The sequence below is a fragment of the Sinocyclocheilus grahami genome, unplaced genomic scaffold (genome assembly GCF_001515645.1).
Source record: "Sinocyclocheilus grahami isolate Dianchi unplaced genomic scaffold, SAMN03320097.WGS_v1.1 scaffold17.1, whole genome shotgun sequence".
Lineage (NCBI taxonomy): Eukaryota > Metazoa > Chordata > Actinopteri > Cypriniformes > Cyprinidae > Sinocyclocheilus > Sinocyclocheilus grahami.
In genome coordinates this window covers 6,258,965-6,280,765 of record NW_015505196.1, presented here as the reverse complement: position 1 = coordinate 6,280,765, position 21,801 = coordinate 6,258,965, and the positions used below count along the sequence as shown (strand labels likewise).

Here is a 21,801-nt window from a genome sequence, read left to right as displayed (position 1 = left end):
TGGAAGTCCAGGTTTCTTTGACAGTGGCCTTCAGTTCATCTGCATTTTTTGGTCTCTTGTTTTTCATTTTCCTCTTGACAATACCCCATAGATTTTCTATGGGGTTCAGGTCTGGTGAGTTTGCTGGCCAGTCAAGCACACCAACACCATGGTCATTTAACCAACTTTTGGTGCTTTTGGGCAGGTGCCAAATCCTGCTGGAAAATGAAATCAGCATCTTCAAAAAGCTGAAGGAGAAGGAAGCATGAAGTGCTCCAAAATTTCTTGGTAAACGGGTGCAGTGACGTTGGTTTTCAAAGAACACAATGGACCAACATCAGAAGATGACATTGCACCCAAAATCATCACAGATTGTGGAAACTTAACACTGGACTTCAAGCAACTTGGGCTATGAGCTTCTCCACCCTTCCTCCAGACTCTAGGACCTTGGTTTCCAAATGAAATACAAAACTTGCTCTCATCTGAAAAGAGGACTTTGGACCACTGGGCAACAGTCCAGTTCTTTTTCTCCTTAGCCCAGGTAAGACGCCTCTGACATTGTCTGTGGTTCAGGAGTGGCTTAACAAGAGGAATACAACAACTGTAGCCAAATTCCTTGACACGTCTGTGTGTGGTGGCTCTTGATGCCTTGACCCCAGCCTCAGTCCATTCCTTGTGAAGTTCTCTCAAATTCTTGAATCGATTTTGCTTGACAATCCTCATAAGGCTTTCCACACTTTTTCCTTCCGCTCAACTTTCTGTTAACATGCTTGGATACAGCACTCTGTGAACAGCCAGCTTCTTTGGCAATGAATGTTTGTGGCTTACCCTCCTTGTGAAGGGTGTCAATGATTGTCTTCTGAACAACCGTCAGATCAGCAGTCTTCCCCATGATTGTGTAGCCTAGAGAGAGACCATTTTGAAGGCTCAGGAAACCTTTGTAGGTGTTTTGAGTGGATTAGATGATTGGCATGTCATCATATTCTAATTTTTTAGTGGGTTTTTGTTAAATGTGAGCCAAAATCATCACAATTAAAATAACCAAAGACTTAAACTACTTCAGTCTGTGTGCATTGAATTTATTTAATACACGAGTTTCACAATTTGAGTTGAATTACTGAAATAAATGAACTTTTCCACAACATTCTAATTTATTGAGATGCACCTGTAAATAGATGCAATTTTATATTTTAATATTTTTGTCTGTTTTGTATAATTATTTATACATGTTCATACAACATTTGTTTGAAATGTTTCTAAATTGAATCTAAATTTATATCAATGTATATATACTGTATATTTTATATATGTGATCCTGGAGCACAAAACCAGTCTCAAGTCGCTGGGGTATATTTGTGGCAATAGCCAAAAATACATTGTATGGGTCAAAATTATCTATTTTTTTAAAGCCAAAAATCATTAGGATATTCATGTTCCATGAAGATATTTTGTAAATTTCCTACCGTAAATATATCAAAACTTCATTTTGGCTCATCAAGACTTAATTTGGATGATTTTCTTAATATTTTGATGTCTTTGCACCCTCAGATTCCAGATTTTCAAATAATTGTATCTCGGCCAAAATTGTCCTATCCTTAAAAAAACATTCATCAATGGAAAGCTTTTTTTTTTTATTCCTTTTCTTAATATTTTGATGTCTTTGCACCCTCAGATTCCAGATTTACAAATAATTGTATCTCGGCCAAAATTGTCCTATCCTTAAAAAAACATTCATCAATGGAAAGCTTTTTTTTTTTATTCCGCTTTCAGATTATGTATAAATCTCAATTTCGAAAAATTTACCCTTATGACTTATGATGGTTTTGTGGCAATGACTTTAATTTGAATTTATAGAAAAAAACGTCCCACTTCATGGTTTTAACAGTGAATCATTTTTGTTCATAAGCGAATTCATGCATGCTTACATGGCACAGTGTTGCATGTGACATCCTAATACTACTGTTTATTATCCTCAAACGACTGATGACATATTTGGGCAACCACATGCCGACTGGTTTTGTGGTAATTTGTGTTTTTGTGGCACAGGGTCACATATATGCAATGTATATACAAATATAAAATAACCTTGTCTTTTAGTTTTGGACATTATATCAATCTTTCCATGTTGTATTGGCTGATTTCATGCTCAGCAGTGTACTGCTTGTACTGAAAATTATTGATTCTTTTGATCAAAATCAAAACTGAATAGTTAATTCATGGCTATTTATTATGGATTTTCTTCCTCTGCCCTTTTACTCCTCTCTGATTCCCATTAAATTATAAGGTAATAACTCTCTATATCAATTTCTCTACCTCTTTACACACCATCAGAGCCTGGCGGTCCCTCCTTCACCATCGGAAAAGCTATTTGGCTACTTTGGGGTTTGGTCTTCAATAACTCTGTGCCCGTGCAGAACCCCAAAGGCACTACTAGCAAGATCATGGTCTCAGTCTGGGCCTTCTTCGCTGTGATTTTCCTGGCCAGCTACACTGCCAACCTGGCCGCATTTATGATTCAAGAGGAATATGTGGACCAGGTGACGGGCCTGAGTGATAAAAAGGTAAAAGGGTTTATTGGTCAAATTTAACAGCATGTGCAAAATTGAAGCTCGGGCTTCTGAAAGCTGTTATTAAAATTATAGTTCTTATTGATCTCATTTATCCTACTGTAAAAAAAAATGATCTCTTCCACCTCTAGGACATGAAAAGCTGTTTTTTTCCCCCAAAGACTGCCTTGAACTGAACGTGACTTGACTTGAAACACCAAACACTGCTTTATCCTTGGTGTTAAACAGCTAAGGTTAATTCGCACAGACTAGCCGATAAATTATGCAATATTTAAGGTGCACTGTGTAATTTTTTTGATGTTATAAAATGTTCTTCTGTCTTAGTTTAATGTGCAAAGACAGCTATAAGTAAGCCGTTTGTGGGTTTCCAAGGCTCTGGTGCTTTAAAAATATTGCTTTGTTTAAGCAATCTGACATGTCAACTTCTGGCTTAACGAATCACATGAGTTTGGGGGTGTGATTTGTTAGTGAAGCCTGTGTGGAAATTATGACTTTAATTTGAATTTATAGAAAAAAACGTCCCACTTCATGGTCTTAACAGTGAATCATTTTTGTTCATAAGCGAATTCATGCATGCTTACATGGCACAGTGTTGCATGTGACATCCTAATACTACTGTTTATTATCCTCAAACGACTGATGACATATTTGGGCAACCACATGCCGACTGGTTTTGTGGTAATTTGTGTTTTTTTTTTTTTCGTGTCATCTTTGCGTGTAAAAAATTGGGCTAATGTGAATTAGCCAACCGTTATGAAACAGAAAACAAGATTTGACTCTGAGAGGGTGCTGTAGCTTCTTTAATAATTGATGTAGTGAGATTTAGTTTTTTTACTCTTAAGTCATGCTTTACTTTTTCTGTCTAGAAGCCTGTGTGGAAATTATGACTTTAATTTGAATTTATAGAAAAAAACGTCCCACTTCATGGTCTTAACAGTGAATCATTTTTGTTCATAAGCGAATTCATGCATGCTTACATGGCACAGTGTTGCATGTGACATCCTAATACTACTGTTTATTATCCTCAAACGACTGATGACATATTTGGGCAACCCCATGCCGACTGGTTTTGTGGTAATTTGTGTGTTTTTTTTTTTTCGTGTCATCTTTGCGTGTAAAAAATTGGGCTAATGTGAGTTAGCCAACCGTTATGAAACAGAAAACAAGATTTGACTCTGAGAGGGTGCTGTAGCTTCTTTAATAATTGATGTTGTGAGATTTAGTTTTTTTACTCTTAAGTCATGCTTTACTTTTTCTGTCTAGTGAAGCTTTGAGTGTCTATAGAACATAGTCTGTGTGTTTACACTGGAAATAGTTCTATTATGAATGGTGGGACAAAAAAGATCTGTTGTATATTTAAAGCTTTTTTGAAATGACACCTCTCCTCACACTTTGTCCCTTGAGTGTTCATTGACAGTGTGGACACTGCTGAGTTATATATATATATTTCTCTCTCGCTTTCTCTCTCTTATCTAGTTTCAACATCCGAATGACTTCTCCCCTCCATTCCGCTTCGGTACTGTGCCCAATGGCAGCACAGAGAGAAACATAAGGAACAACTACAAAGAGATGCACACCTATATGACCAGCTTCCACCAGAAGAACGTAAACGAGGCCCTCCACAGCCTCAAGATGGGGTGAGAATGAAAAAAGAGAGAGATGGTATCTGCATGAAAAGAATATAAAGGCTGGGAAGACAGGGAGATGAAAAGCTTGTAGGACAGCAGTAAGTACAATATGTGATGAGTGAGTGGGTGGATGAACTCTGGATTGATAATAGCATCAAAATGAGGCCTCCTGGAGGGACTTTGTTTGGAGATGCTGATTGGTAAAAGACTGATTCAACATGAGACTGACTTCTGCTGTCCTTTATTTTATCAGTACTAATAGTGGACCATTTAAAAAGGCACTCAGTACAACAGGATTTAATGAGAGAAAAATAACTGAATACACTTTGCGAAAAAAAGTTGAATTTATTGGTAACACTACAATAAGGTTCCATTTGTTTACATTAGCATGGAAAATAATTCTGAAGCATCTTAGTTACTGTTGATTTCAACATTTACTAATACATTATCAAAAACAACAGTTGTATCGGTTTATATTATTTAATGGATCTAAGCTAACATGAACAGACAATGAACAGTTGTATTTTTATAACATTAACAAAGATTAATACTGTAACAAATGTATTTCTTATGTAATGCTTATGTAATGATTTTTATATAATAATATTATATAAAATATTAAGTTAGCATTACACACTATATCTGTGACCTGAAGTTACATCTCATATCCAACACACAGTTCCCAGGAAATCAGTTTTTTTTAACCATAAGAAATGTCATTATTTGAAATAAAATAAACATTAAGTAAAATAAATTAACTTAATTATTTAAAAAAATAAATGATTAAATAACTCATTTTCATTTAAAGTTGAAAGATTAAAATAACTAAAACTAAAACTTAATCAAAACTACATAGACAAAAAAAAAAAAACACAAAAACTAATATAGTGACAAAAACGAAATTACTAAAACTTTCAAATTTAAATGAAACAGTAAATATAAAAATAAAACAATAAAAATTCTGAATATTAACAAAAACTATATTTGTATGTCAATGATACTAAAATAACACTGGTTTGCCAAAGTTTAATGTTTGACAAGGCCTTACCAACATTCTAACATATTACTTCTCTCCCTGCCCTGTGTAGTAAATTGGATGCATTCATCTACGATGCAGCGGTCTTGAACTACATGGCTGGACGTGATGAGGGATGTAAACTGGTGACCATCGGCAGTGGTTATATCTTTGCTACTACAGGGTATGGCATTGCCATTCAGAAAGACTCAGGCTGGAAGAGAGCAGTGGATCTCGCCATTCTGCAGCTCTTTGGAGATGGTAAAGACATTTTTTTATTTTTTTATTGGATGATTGTGATGCATTAGCCACCAGTCTTAATCTGCACAAATTAGTTCAAGATTAAAGATATTTAGGGGACATTCACTAAGAATGAATCTGCATTGTCTGCATTCTTTTAGCATCTGGTTCACTGAAAAAATTCAGCGAGTCTGGTCACCACAGACACAAAAATTCAGATGTGCTCATTGCACGATAGCAGACGGTGCCTGATTAAAATGGTTTGTGGGTGGTTAGTGAATAAGGCAGGTTTTTGCGATGAAATGCTGTTCACAAAAGTGGCGCGAATGTGTAGAGGATTCACAGCTTGAGATGTTTACTTCATTCACTTCTTCTTTAAATGATTCTAAATGTGCCCTTCAAGGCAAACAGTTTTGAACAATACCTGGCAAGAGATGACAAGTGCCTACACTGTCTGTTAGAACGCCAACAAACACAAAATGGTATTAAATGTGTGAAAATATGGCATCCTGTTTTTCAAAGCTTCCTTTGTGTGAAATTCACATTCTGTTAAAGCATAATAAAGCTAATATCGAATTAATGTACTCATCAAATCAAGGATTCATCTCATAATGTGCTCTGTAATAATATAAATTACTATAGTTTACACAGGTGATGCAAAGCTAAAGCTGTTTTTAGGTTTTCTTTCATATTAGTCTGTTTGCACAAAGGATATAACTTTGTGTTTATGATTATTATATAAAATACAGCAATATAGTTGCATTAAATATGGAGGGGAAAATGTGGAAATTTGCAATGTACAAATGAAAGTTGTTGATGGTAATGTTAGATTTGCCAATATTAAGCAAATTTACTGTACCAATTATATATATACTGTATATATATATATATATATATATTTATTCAGCAAGGATGCATTAAATTGATCAGACCTCACAGTAAAGATGTATAATGTTACAAAAGATTTATATTTCAAATAAATGCTTTTCTTTTAAACTTTCTATTCATCAAAGAGTCCTGCAAAAAATTAACACACTTTCCACAAATATATTAAGCAACTGTGTTCAACATTGATTATAACAAGAAATGTTTCTTGAGCAGCAAATCTGCATTTTAAATTCTGAAGGGTCGTGTGACACTGAAGACTGGAGTAATGATGCTGAAAATTCAGTTTTACCTTCACATCAATTACATTTTAAAATTTGTATTTGTAATTAGTATATAGTATACTAATTTAATGTACTATGTTACTATAATAGTTGTACTGTACCAGCAATAGATGTACAGCATTGAAAAGTGTTTATATCCACATCTCTAATTCAGTTTGATTCGAGCGCTTTCCTAGTGATCCAGATCCAGGGGCCATTTCTATAAATCATCATCTCTTCCCCAAACAGCATCTGAGATGACAAGCTGTTTGGAACACATCCAAAGACACATGCAGAACATGCCCTATGCACCCTACACACGCATAAACAGTGTTAAAGGGGTCCTATTATGCTTTTTCACTTTTTAAATTATTGTGTGCTGCGCATTTTACTGAGGACAGCTTCCACATCACGAGTGAGAAGTGCCGAATTCGCCAAAAGCTTTTGTTGAAAGACGGAGCAAGGGGCGTGGCAGTACTGAAACACCGTCTATGCTGTTCGCCAATCACAACGCACTGGGAAAGCTTACCAATCCCAACACGTTTTGTTTTTCGGAAGGCGGACCGTCATCAAAGCCGGAACTAATCGAGCCGTTTGTGCCAGCCTGGGGAGAGAGGTATTGTAATAATGTAAATTATGTGAAAAATAATGCGTTTTTCGAACCACCAAGCATGAGAGCATGTTCTAGTACACCCCCAAAACAAAATCAAGACTTTGTAAAAGAGCATAATAGGACCCCTTTAACAATTTTAGACACTTAGGATGACATTTTGTAAAGAGATCTTATAGATACTGTATACAGGCAGAGTCATAGAAAATTCTATCGGATACATTTATATAATATACCCTACTTAAAGGGATAGTTCACCCAAAAATGAAAATTCTGTCATCATTTACTCACCCTCATGTTGTTCCAAACCTTCCAAAAGTTGCTTTCTTATGTTGAACATAAAAGATGATATTTTGAAGATTGCTGGTAATCAAATGGTTGGTGGTTGCCATTGACTTCCATAGTAGGAAAAAAAAATACTATTGAAGTTAATGGTAACCACCAACTGTTTGATGACAGAATTTTTGGGTGAACTATCCCTTTAATGATTCCTCATGCATGCATGGTCATGTCAAGCAAGTGGGACGCATTAGATTAGATTAGTGGCAAAGTGAGTGTTCATATGCATATTGACAAGCGGGCAGTGCACACTGACAGCAGTATGGACTCGGAAAGGTATAGGTGTATCACATGTTATTATATAAGCCAGCATATGATCCAGGAGCAGGAATAGAGTCCTATTTGCAAGTGTCAAGGGGGCACTTGTGTTATCTCAAAAGTACACTGGGAAGGCATCAACTGTGTGACATATACATGTAGGTACACATGAATGCACCGGCACAGCATGTGAACACCTGCGCGCACATTCACCCTCACATAGGTGTTGTGTTTTTGAAGGATTTGAAGCCTGAAGTCACCGACTACAGTTCCCAGTGTGACATAGAACTGCAGGCACTGAATGGATGGATCCTTTTGCATGTGTTTTTTTTTAGTGTGAGAAAAAGTATATTTGTGTGTATCTGCATTTGTCCCTAAAGACAGACCTGCAGAACACCGAATGGCGATTTGGAGTTTGATCCTGTCCCTCCTATGCGGGCTGTCAGGCCCCTCAGGGCCCTTATTAGAGCTGGGAACCGAATCTCAAGTGACTCCCATAAGCAATCATTAATGTGAAGAGAGCTCAGTGTGTGTGTGAGTTGGATTAATCCGTTACGACAAATGTTACACTTCACAGGGGCTGTAATTTGTTTACTGTACAGTTTTGTGGGGGCTCTAAATAAATGCAGTGCTGAAACGCATTGAAATCGTCACAGATAGACAAACGTGAACAGACACATCTGCTAACAGTAAAGCTTGAGAGCATTCGAAGCTCACAGACACACAAAACACACATCTGGAGAGGCAGAAAGAAAAAGATGCACAAACAATCACTCTCTTTCTAACCCACATTCAAATGATAGAAATTGCAATCTTTTTTCTCCTTCTTTGTAGGTGAGATGGAGGAATTTGAGGCCCTGTGGCTGACTGGCATCTGCCACAATGAGAAAAATGAGGTGATGAGCAGTCAGCTGGATGTAGACAACATGGCAGGTGTGTTCTACATGCTGGGAGCTGCAATGGCCCTGTCCCTTATCACATTCATCGCAGAGCACCTCTTCTACTGGCAACTGCGGTTCTGCTTCATGGGTGTGTGCTCGGGCAAGCCTGGCATGACCTTCTCCATTAGCAGGGTGAGTGGCAGATTCACTTTTGATCCAAAGGCAAACAACCACCAAGACTGACTTCAGGAGCAAGCAGCCTATTGAGTTTGTGAAGGTTTGGAGATTAGGAGTACTGTTAAGATAGATTAATAATAATTTTCTGCATTGGCATCTGTCTTATTGTTCAGTCAAAATTTATTTCCTATCCTAGGTAGTGACAGGTTTGTTGTCTAATTTGTGACACATCAAAGTGTAACAGATTATCAATAATAACAAAAAAACAACGTAGGTGGGGTTTTTGTTCTATGAATCGTTATTTAATTGGATTTCGTGATGAGCCGTTCCACACAAAAGTAGCAGCAGTTGAACTTGAACTTGCAGGGAGTGGGGTTTAAGTGGTCTAAATGATTGGAGAAGTCCTACATATTACATTTTCAATAAAAATTACAAAGTCAAAAGTAAAAAAATAAAAAAAATTACGCAAGCAAGTATTATGGAAGCCTGTTTCTGCCACTGAATAAAAAAATTTAAAAAGCAACTGCAACATTTTATCTCAATTCTTTTTTCTCAGAATTTGCCTGATACAAACTCACAATTCTGACATTTTTATCTCAGAACTGTGATGGAAACTCACAATTACGAGAAAAAAAGAGTTATTCTGACTTTCTCACAATTCTGATTTTATATCTCACAATTGGGAGAAAACAGTCAGAATTGTGAATCTGTATTACGCAGTTCTGAGAAAAACAGTGAGAATTGTGAGATAAAAACAGTTACATTTTTTTTTTTTTTTATTCAGTGGCGGAAACGGACTTCCATAAAGTATGAATTGTTCACAATAAGATCTATTAACATACATTTAGAAAATATTTCACTTTATGGCAAATGTATGTATAAAAAAAAATGTATCTTGAATGTGTATATTCTTAGCCCATCTGAAAATTACTTTTTTAAATAGTTTTAAGCGTAAACAGTAACTTTTGGTTGAATTTACTGTTTTAAGGATACACAATAAGATCTATTAACATACATTTAGAAAATATTTCACTTTATGGCAAATGTATGTATAAAAAAAATGTATCTTGAATGTGTATATTCTTAGCCCATCTGAAAATTACTTTTTTAAATAGTTTTAAGCGTAAACAGTAACTTTTGGTTGAATTTACTGTTTTAAGGATGCTTAAGTATTTTTACCTAAGCATGTAATTAAAAAAAAAACACACAAAACAAAGATAATGATTAAGAAATTTATTTTGCAGAGTAAAAACAATTTTCTATCATCAGCAGATAACTAAAATAACTTTTTTTAAATAAAATGTGCAAAGTGTATAAACATTTCCTTCACATTAGAATTATGTCAACACTTATTTTTATGCTGAAAAAGCCAGAAACATCTGGATGATAATTACATTTGATTTGAGGGCTTACCTACATTTTTTTGTGGTATGGTACATATTTATTTTTGTACATTTAAATCATTCTTTTTCTTTTGTTCTGATGTATGTGGGGGAAATGGTGAACATACTTTTCAATGCCCATTTTGCACATAATACAACATTATAAATCAGACCCCTGATCTTGAGCTAACCGGGCAAAGCAACAGTCACTGGTGCCATGACCCACATAATGGTGGGGATGAACACAGAGAGAGTAAATATCAGTTTATGTGACCAAACTGGCAAGTGACTCAAACATAAACCTGGGTTCACCTGAGTTCACAAATGATCTAAGCTAAAAGGATAAAAGATTTCTATATTAGTCTGTTAGCCACAAGGGCAATTTGTATGACCAGTTTCCTCAGCTACAAGTACAGACATAGGAAACCGATTTTCTTACTAGATATATTTCCCTTTGAGATGCAGATGTGTGTTTGAACACTAGCTAAAGCAGTGTTGCTGTGATGGGGGTAAGAAGAGTCTAAAATGAATAGGGGGGTGGGGGGCAACACAATATGGGAGAGAAAGGCACCTCTCAAGAGAAAGAAGGAAAAAGAAAGAAAAATTAGATAACACTGAATGAAGAATATGTTCTAACCCAATCGGATTGAAGGGTCAGGAGATGAATGAGAATAAGAGTCACAGTGGGAAGGATGGCCCGAGTTAAAAAAGACAGAAGGTAGAGAAGATAAGAGGAACATAAAGAGAAGCGGGGGAAAAATACACACGAGTGGACAGACACTAAGCGTGACTAAGAGTGAGACAGGAAACATTTCTGAAATGTTGCCTCACTAGAGGGATAGATCGCCAGTAGAAGAGTAACCTTTATCCTTTGAAATGTTTTGAAGAGAATTCTATTTGTTCCACATGTTTCATGTATTGTTTGTTATGAAACGGTTTTCTTGGTTTGTATATTAAAAAAACATTAATTCAAAAAACAATAAATTCCATTATAGTGCATCACAACATTTACAGGTTTGGGTATAAATGGAAGCACCCAGCCGTTTAAAAGATAATGAAGTATTTTGACTTCAAGCTAGTTTTACAATAACACATTTGCCATTTAGAAATTAGTTTGATAAAAGAAAGCCAAAACTACATAGATAAATGGATTAAAATGCAGTAAATCTGCATTACTGGTGAATGAGCTGGAGAGGTTTATTAGAATATTGTGTAATTAATTTGTCATGGCAGTGATGAAGGAGAGACAGAGGAGTAGACAGTGGTGTCAGCTGAATTTTAATCACACTGATTAAAGACATTGATAGGCAGTCAAAACCACAGAGTTACTGCAACCCTGTCACCATGTCATCATTAATCAGAACCTCTATCGCCCCTGCCGTTTCTCTTTCTTGAACATGTTTAGCTCTTTTTCCCTTCTCCTTTCATTCCTTTCTGTATCCCTCAATTTCCTTTCTCTGCTCTTGTGCACAATGTCAAAAGGTTAAAGACAACAATGAATAAACTCTTTTTTTACACGTGATGAACAGGAAATCCCTAGAAATAAGTTTTTTTAATTGTCTAAATTAAACTACAGCATATAGAAGACTGTCAGAACAGTAATTACAAATTCAGAGATTTGACTTGAAAGGACTAAGCCTTGAGACTTAACATGAACTTAGCATCAGAATTGTGAAAATGCTTGCTGCTAATTAAACAACAATCTAATCCCACATTGTTTGTTCCTTCTCCTCTGTTTTTGCTTTTCCTCATTTTATCTGTCCAACAGGGCATCTACAGTTGCATCCATGGTGTTCAGATTGAAGAGAACAAATCAGCCCTTAACTCACCATCAGCCACTATGAACATGAACATGAACAACACCCACTCCAACATTCTCCGTTTGTTGCGTACTGCCAAAAACATGACCTCTGTACCTGGGGTCAATGGTTCACCTCGCAGCGCACTGGACTACAGCCATCGTGAGTCAGCCGTTTATGACATCAGTGAACACCGGCGCAGCCTAGTAGGCCACACAGACTGCAAGCCTCCACCGTACCTGCCAGAGGACAACATGTTCAGCGACTATGTAAGCGAGGTGGAGAGGACTTTTGGGAATTTGCACCTGAAGGACAGCAACCTGTACCAGGATCATTACCTACACCACCATGGGGGCACGGGATCCGACCTGGCTCTCGGTATGTCGGGTCCCCTGCCTAACCGACCTCGTAGCTTAGGGAGTGCCAGTTCATTGGAGGGGGGGTACGATTGTGACAGCTTAGGGGGAGGGGTAGCGCCCATCTTCACCACCCAGCCAAGGCAGTCGCTGACACATCGGAACAGGGAAAAGTTTGACCTGATTGCGGGTCACCCCACCCAGTCAAGCTTCAAGTCCGGCCTGCCAGATCTATATGGAAAGTTCTCCTTCAAGGGTGAGGCATCCAGTTCAGGGTTTATTGCAGGACACGACAGGTACTGCGGGGGAGGTGGGGTGGGATCAGGAGGGGACGACGGAAACATTAGATCCGACGTGTCTGATATTTCCACTCACACTGTGACCTACGGGAACCTCGAGGGGCATGGCAAACGGCGCAAGCAGTACAGGGACAGCCTAAAAAAGAGACCTGCTTCTGCCAAATCTCGCCGTGAGCATGATGAGATTGAGCTTGGCTTCAGGAGACGTCCCCACCACACAATCCATCACCATCACCACCATCATCCAGCAACACAAGCACACCGCTCAGCCACCCCACCTGTGGAGCGCAAGAGCCTGAGAGGTGGTAACAGCACCTCCTATCTATTCAGAGACAAAGAGAATTTGAGGGACTTCTATGTGGACCAGTTTCAAGCCAAGGAAGGGGCATCCCCATGGGAGCATTTGGATTTAAGTGATGCTCCAGGAATGGGTGGAGGAGTGGGACTGGGTGGAGGCGGTTGCGGTGGAGTAGTTAGTAGCGGTGGTGCTGGGGGAGCGTGCACTAGTTTGGTTCCCATGGAAGATTTCCTGAAAGGTAAATCCAAGAAGACAGAATGTAAGGGTGGAATGGGAGGAGGATCGCCTGGGCAACAGGGCCATGCATGCTGGGAAAAGGGCATCGGAGGGGTGGGGGGGTTGGCTGGAGGGGATTGGGAATGTCGCAATTGCCACAGTGGAGGGGTTGGAAGTGGAGGAAGCAAGCCAGTTTGCATGCATGGGGGAGGCGGGGCTGGGGGAGTTGGGGGAACCAGTGGAGGGAGTGGACAAATCTCAAGCCGCCCTAGTTCAGCCACCTGCAAGCGGTGTGATTCGTGCAAGAAACCGGGCAACTTGTATGACATCAGTGAGGACAACCACCTCCTCTTGGATCAAACTGGGGGCAAGCACCCTCTGGAGAGCGGAAAGGGAGGGGGAGGCACAGGGGCCCAAACCCAGGTACAGAGGCGGAAATTTGGCCCAGGTGGTAAGGTTTTGCGCAGGCAGCACTCTTATGACACATTTGTAGAGCTGCAGAAGGAAGGGGCGGGCAGGATGGGAGGGTTTGGAGGCAGTGGTGGAGCGTCAATGCTTCCTCCACCCCGAAGCGTGAGCCTAAAAGACAAAGACCGCTACATGGAGGGCACGAGCCCCTACGCCCAGATGTTTGAGCAGTATGCGGGAGGGGAGCGGGAGACATCATATTTTGGGGACAGAGGGAAGGGCGGGGGTTCATCATTTAGTTTATTTCGTGGGGGTGAAGGTGGGTTGCACCGTCGCTCCGTGGGTGAGAGAGACATGAGGGACAGGGATAGAGGCATGATGGGAGGAGGTGTGGGCGGTACCCGAGGGGTCGGGACTTACTCCTTGTCTAAATCTCTCTACCCAGATAAGGTGAACCAGAACCCATTCATCCCAACCTTCGGCGACGACCAGTGTCTATTACATGGCGCCAAATCATACTACATCAAAAAGCAGCAGGCACAGCCGCAGCAGCAACAGCTCCTCAACAACAGTCGGGCTGACTTCCGGGGCTCCATGGGGGTGACTTCCTATTTGCCTGCTTCCGCAACTTCTGGGGTACTGTCCAATGTGGCCCCTCGGTTCCCCAAGGAGCTATGTCTGGGCGGGCCTCTTGGCAACCACTACGGTGGAGGACCTAGCAACAACAAGCTGCTGTCAGCAAGGGATGGGTTAGGAATGGGTCAAGGACAGAGACCGTTTAATGGCTCGAGCAACGGACATGTTTACGAGAAGCTTTCCAGTATAGAGTCTGATGTCTGAAGAGGGAAGTCAGAAACAGATAAAAACGCAGAAAAGAAGCCAACAGACATGCGGAATGATGATTGAGAGAAAACTGAAAAGGCAGTGTGTAATTAGTTCCTTCATGCTCACGACAAGAAGAGGAAACCGTGTGTGAGGAACTGACTCGTGCTTTCTTTAAGTTATGCGGATCACGCGCTGCCAAGCATACGTATGTAAATAGAGAGAGGGGACCTGCCCACTGTCAAAAAGTTGAGATTAGGGGGAAAAATCTGTTTATTCCTCTCTTTTATTCTCTTGTTTTTTGTATATTTAACTATTTCCCTGCTCCTAACATCAAAATAGCGGCCAATCCAGATGGAGACAACCGTGTACAATCCTTTGTACAATTGTGGATGGAAATCAGTTATTCTTTTTAAGCAACAGGGTAAAACTTACAATAATTGTATTGATAATGTTCCTGATAATAATATTGTTATATATTATTACAATGTTTATGATGTTCCATTTGGGCTTGGTTTCTGGATGTTTTATGCTGTTATATATTTGTACTGTAGTTTCAGTTATTAGTTAACAAACCACTTTGCGGGAGGCTTTTTTGATTTGTCAACTGAGCTTATTTGATTGTTAATTGAATTGTAGACATACTTGGATTCCATAAGGTTATTTATTATTGATTATTCAAGTTTATTTTACAAGTATGGAGTGCTGTAAGATGTGTGTACAAGGCATGATTTGCAAAGTACTTCAGCTGTACTTGAGATATCATTGTGAAGGAAATGTATTATCACCTTATTTTTACAGTGTTCCGTTTGTTTGAACAGTATAGGTTTAATACACAGCACGTTATGTGCCTTACCAAGACTTACAGAATACCTGATTTACAGGTCATATTGCCATGGTAACTTTCTGGTCACTGCACACAGACTTGTCATTGGATGATTCATATAATTCTGGAAGCTTCCTTTTAATGTTATAAGCACTGATATGGAATATCCAGCATTGAGGAGACAAAGTAGGCTAAATGTGTTTATAGTATTAATCTCAAGAACTAGGTTCTAAAGAAAACCAGATAAATTATTATTCGAATAGCTTTTAATAATAGGAACATAGGATATTTGAGGTTTGCACAACATTGTACAGTACACAGTATCCTCCCTGAGGGTCGAGGCGTGGGGCGTTACATTTGTATGGTGTTATCTACAATATAGAAATAAAAATCAATGAATTAATAATTTTTTCTCCACCATCCCCCAATTCTGAGGAAGTCTTTGATCAAGCAGCAAAATAACAACTGTGTCATGGATTTGTTTCTTCTTAGAATGCAGTTAGTATTGGATATGCTTATCTATACTTTCCTTAGGGAGACGCCAGTACACAGTATGTATGGTTTTGCAAGATTCTCAGCAAATACTTGCATTTTGTTATGTAAATACACATTTTTTTCCCACTCTGTACAGTGAATAGACAGAAAGGATGTAACTCTACAGATCTATGTTTTACCATATTGGTTAGATGATATTTTAGGAATTACATTAAACATTAACAATCCAACTTTGCTGCAAAATGTATCAGTTAAAAATCAACGAACGGACAAACATTAAGAATTTTTCTATGTCCTCCCTACTGTTATTCAGTCTAATAAAATCCTTTACTGCACCTGAACAGGAGAAGTGAAATTTTGTACATATTTTAGTTTATGCCAGTCAGAGTGCTTTTTTACCACCATCCCCCAATTCTGAGGAAGTCTTTGATCAAGCAGCAAAATAACAACTGTGTCATGGATTTGTTTCTTCTTAGAATGCAGTTAGTATTGGATATGCTTATCTATACTTTCCTTAGGGAGACGCCAGTACACAGTATGTATGGTTTTGCAAGATTCTCAGCAAATACTTGCATTTTGTTATGTAAATACACATTTTTTTCCCACTCTGTACAGTGAATAGACAGAAAGGATGTAACTCTACAGATCTATGTTTTACCATATTGGTTAGATGATATTTTAGGAATTACATTAAACATTAACAATCCAACTTTGCTGCAAAATGTATCAGTTAAAAATCAACGAACGGACAAACATTAAGAATTTTTCTATGTCCCTACTGTTATTCAGTCTAATAAAATCCTTTACTGCACCTGAACAGGAGAAGTGAAATTTTGTACATATTTTAGTTTATGCCAGTCAGAGTGCTTTTTTTAAATAACGCAAGACATGATAATGGTGGGGATGACTCCAGTTATTTTCCCTATCCTTTTGTTGTTCATTTGCAGTTTTAATACCCACTTATATGAAGTAGAGGTATTTCTCAGGAATTTTGGATGGGCACAGGCAAAAACAAACATATCATTTAGCTAAATTGCCTAATTACCTAAATCAATAAACCAGTGAACTAATTTAATTGGATAAATGAGAGCCATGTGAGGTTCGTTGCTAGTATTTATGACTTTTTTCCCCCCATTGTTCGTGAAACCACAAATGAACTCATGGCAGGGCAGTCTGAAGACGTTGTCATTTTTTTAACTCTTGGCCCACAGCTTAGATAAAAATCCTTTACTTGAAATTTGTTGTGTTTATTGCAGATTTTCTTTATACATTTTCTTTGTGAATGAACTGTTAGCCAAACAGATCTCCACTTTAAGCACAATATTTATAATATTCGGTTTATAATTGATGTATAGCTATCGATTTGTGAATTTTTTATCTTAACTTTCTGCCACATTTTTTTTTTGACTCAGTTGTCTTTGTGTGTAAGAGTTTGTGTTTAAGATGGGCATGCATGTCTTTTACTTATTTTATTGCCATATCTTTAGCGTTTCATACATTTATGTCTATTTAGATATCATGCCTGCTCTTTGTGGGTGCAATATGTTGATAAACTGTGCATCATACAGGTTCGGGTTGTACAATAGATGTGGTGTTTCCAATGAATTGATAAGATCTTTGAAAATGGATATGTATGGAATAATAACTCGTTAAGGAAATTAACCGGCAATCCCAAATTTGGGTGATGTTGCTAGATTTCGTCAGGAATACTGCCATTAGTTAAGCATAAGTTTTGAAAAAACATTCTTGTGTCCATGTAAGGCTAATTTTGTCTTTTTTGTCACAAGATTTTTTCATGATACTTTTCTTTGCATGGTACCATTTTTCTAAAGTACCCTTAATATTTTTTATGCTTGGTCTGTTTTTCTGATTTTAGTTTTATTTAGTAAATCATTTAACGATATCTCATAACAGTGTGGCATTGCTTTAAGAGCTATAGATGTGGTAACAGACCACTGCATTTCCTGTTAATCTCTGTGTTTGTACCGCAGAGTCGAGCCAACAGTTTTTAGTAGTAGTACTATGTAGAAGTAGTATTGTGTGATTGGGTGTGTGAGTGTCAGGGACAGATGCCTTTGCTCTTCCTGAAAAGCTTTCCAGTTTTAATTCTCACTTTAAAGATGTGGCCTTGTAAAAGCACGCTAATATAACATTTGATAAACACAGGTTAAGTGTGAGATGACATTTGCAGCAGAAGATACAAGGGAGATGGGCCGATAAAATGGGCGGACAAGGACGGAGGTATAGTAGCCAGTGTTTTGTGTTATTTCAGTGTTTTAGTTCCCTTTTCATTCATTCTCATTTGAACTAATCTCTTTCTTTATGACTGGTAGGATAAGACTACACTAGTTTGACTCTATTTTACTGGTTTGTCATTTTAATGCCCTCCCCAGTAAGGTACATCACATATGATTGTACATGTATCTGAAATCATATGCTTGATTACCTCTGTATGCGAGTGGGCATGTGTGCGCGCAGGTGTTTGTGTGTGCACATTTGTCTGTGCAAGTGTGTGTGTGTGTGTGTGTGAAAAGGAAACAGAGCACAGTGCAATGGTTATCTACTATGTCTGCTGTAAATAATTATGTCCCCTTTCAATAGCCTTTTAATATATGAAGACAAATATTTAAAATAATGAAATTTGAGATACATTTTTGTCTGGAAGATTTTTTATAGCCACATGGGGAAAAGTTATTAGACCACTGGACCAGGAACACAGTGCCATTCTAATAGCATTCGAGAACCAGAATTGAAGACCAAATTTACACCTTTGTTGTCTTCAATTCTGTCCTTCTTGTATTTTAACCACTTATTTTAAATGTTACTTATGGATCAGAACTGTACAGATTCTGTAAATATGACAAAAATGGTTTCTTTTTTTCTGTTTTTGTATAGAGAGAGATTACATGTGTTAAGACTACAATAATAATTGAATGAGACATTTCACAATACTTAAGCTATTGAGAATACAGACACAGTGTGAAAATAAGTGCTAAGATATATTCTTCTGTCTCTTTGTACAAAACAGTGTTGACTAAAAACAAAATAAAAGGGAGATATCTCAAGCCTCATAGTCCTTCTGTGTTTTTCCATTCATCCCCAGCAGCCAGAATCTGAGGGGAAATGGTGACACTCCTTTTTTCCCTGTCATCATGTGCCAGATATGAATCTCACTTGCTTTTCACAATATGACAATTGTGAAATGTGTTTCTTATGTATTTGATAATCATTTGACTATTCAACACAAGCTTAGCTTTGCTTCGTGACATAATGTACATGGAACGTGAATGAGAGCTTCTTAGCCACTTGTGTTGCCTTGGATACGTCTGGTTCACAGCATCATGAACAAACTGCAAGCAAATACTGATGTCACTGAATTCATCTCTCATTTCTGTATCTATCGATTCATGTCAAACATATTCTGATTATTGATTCCCGTGCTGGTTCTAATCATGAGGATGTCGTACATGCTGTTTATTTTTAAAGTAATAGCTGTTTATTTTAAAACCATTTGCAATTCAATGTTTCACAAACCTACTCTCTTTCTATTCCTGTCTCACTCCCCCACTCTCTTTTTTCATTCCCCTTCCTCTCTTTCTCTCACAAGCTTTCTTAAAGCAGCCAATCACAGAATGCATTGCAACACATGTAACTATTTCTTGACAATTAACTGTTACCTAGCACATACACACTGAAACTGTGCCTATTTAAATAAAAAAGGCTACCAGGAAAGTAAAAAAAAAAACATGATAAAACATTGTAAAACTTGTTCAAATGAATAATTTACTAAAAATGAACCATAAAGTAGTCATAAAGTAGTTTTAGTGGTGTTTAGTCATAAAATAGAAATGTTACATTTTTCTGTATATTACTTTCAGGTTAGGCACTGTGCCAAGCAAACCCAAACTGCATAACATAATTGAACATAATTAACAAAATTAAGTAACGTGTCTGGTTTTGTTTACCCAGAACTAAGGATTTCATTTGTAATTAAGTTATCTTAATACACTCCATCAGAGATATTCAACAAAGAATTAATATTGTCAACCAACCCCTGCAGTTCAATATTTTAGCACAATTAAAAAATGAGTAGTCAATCATAAACACACACACACACACACACACATTGACATAATTATATTTTAAAGTATTCAAATTTATTCACCTGATTTTATTCCTGTCACACACATGTCTCTGGATACCGATACCTAAATGAAGATTCTCCACAGAAAATTCTCTCATAGTTGAGGTATACCTATGATGAAAACTACAGGCCTCTCTCATCTTTTTAAGTGGGAGAACTTGCACAATTGGTGGCTGACTAAATACTTTTTTTCCCCACTGTATATATATATATATATATATATACTGCAATATATGCATCGACCAAGTTGGCCTATGTTTATATATTGCTACAAATATAAATATTCAGTAGCCTATAGCAATGAAGATTAGCGCACTACTTATTTAACTTATTACTTACTTGTAATTTGATATAGATACTGAGGAAACCTTTTCTGGGATTTTAAGTGCTGTTTCCATGCTAATAGCTTAGAATCAGCATCTAGAAAACAATCTCCTTAGGGCTAGAATGCAAGTCTGTTAAACTGCCGACTTCAGGATAACAAACCCCCAAAGGACGGTGCGTTTTTCTAGTTTATATAAAACAGTCCAACAAGCAGCTTTCATGTGCAAAAAAAACTTTTTCCACAAGACAAGAAAGATTTAGTGAACATAGCAAAGAGAGATATAGCTGGTTTAACACTCTCTAAGTTGCATGTTATAAAAAAATATTGGTGGTTGGTTAACACTAATTGCTTCACTTGCTTTGTACCATAGTAAAGAGTCTTTTCAATGAATTTGTACAGGAAAGACAGCGTGTTACCTGGAGTAGTCTGGCAGAAGGGCATTGGGTTGTGAGTGTAAGAGAGTCTTGATATCTTTGAATATGCGTTTGCCCCAGACGTCCAACACTCGAGTCACGCTGCGTATGTTAGCCACGTTCACATTCTCCGCTGCCGTGAGGGCAAAGACAATGAGGTTAGTCTCTTATAAGGCAGGCAACCACATGACAAGAGGCTTTCTGATGCTTCAGAATGGTATTAATCAGGTTTCTTTCACTGGACTACAGGGCTTTAACTTTAAAGAGTGGAATTACACTCTTAAAAATAAAGGTGCTTCACGATGCCATAGAAGAACCCTTTTGTCTAAATGGTTCCATAAAGAACCTTTAACATCTGAAGAACCTTTCTGTTTCACAAAATGTTCTTTGGGGCGAAAGAAGGTTCTTCAGATTATAAAAAGGTAAGAAAGAGATGGTTCTTTAAAGAACCTTTGACTGAATGGTTCTTTGTGGAACCAAAAATGGTTCTTCTATGGCATCGCTTGAAGAACCTTTTGAAGCAAATTTATTTTTAAGAGTGTAGGAGATGTCTATTTGTGTTTTAGCTGGGTTGACAGGTAAGGGTATGAGTTTGTTGGTGTACATAGGTCAATATGATTTGTATTTTAATATTAGCTCCATGTACATCTGAACAAATGTGTTGAAGTTGAGCCAATCCAGACTGATAGTCTTTTTTTTTTTTTACATTGGCCACCACACCAACGATTGAAGCTGTTTTTGGAATGAAGTTTAAAAACACCTAATATTCAGTAATGTGAAATGACCGCACTGACACTATCGGATGAGAACAAAACTTGAACTCAGTTTATCTGTATGATGACAATCGTCTTCTGTAGAGTTGCTTTATAGCTGAATTTATTTCATATTAATGAACTCTGCATCATCTGTTACTGAACTGAATGAATCGACACTGAACTAACTCAAGCTATAACAACACTATTGCCTTCTGTAGAGCTGCTTAAAAGTTGATTTAAGCTCATTTCATAATTTGATTCACTACTATTAAATTGAATATTAATATTGAGTCAATACTGAACAGAATTGAGCTGAATAATGACACTATCTTCTTTAGAGCTGCTTTATACAGTTGAATTGACTTTATAATTAATGCACTTTGCAACATTTGCACTGCTACTGAACTATAAACACTGAACT

The 21,801-nt window shown here is 37.6% G+C and overlaps 1 protein-coding gene across 2 annotated transcripts in view; it reads left to right on the top strand.

Moving 5' to 3' along the window:
* The window catches only part of LOC107551907 (glutamate receptor ionotropic, NMDA 2B-like), a 96,510-nt gene extending 80,401 nt beyond the window's left edge, over positions 1 to 16,109 (top strand). The window contains exons 10-15 of one of the 2 annotated variants that reach the window (XM_016233689.1): positions 2,311 to 2,540; positions 4,023 to 4,183; positions 5,263 to 5,450; positions 8,619 to 8,857; positions 11,993 to 13,214; positions 14,046 to 16,109. In XM_016233689.1, the coding sequence (XP_016089175.1) occupies positions 2,311 to 2,540; positions 4,023 to 4,183; positions 5,263 to 5,450; positions 8,619 to 8,857; positions 11,993 to 13,214; positions 14,046 to 14,440 (2,435 nt within the window). In that variant the 3' untranslated portion in view covers positions 14,441 to 16,109. Of the gene's footprint in view, positions 1 to 2,310; positions 2,541 to 4,022; positions 4,184 to 5,262; positions 5,451 to 8,618; positions 8,858 to 11,992 lie in introns of both variants that reach the window. The other variant, XM_016233681.1, reaches the window with a different exon arrangement.
* The last annotated feature ends 5,692 nt before the right edge of the window (positions 16,110 to 21,801 follow it).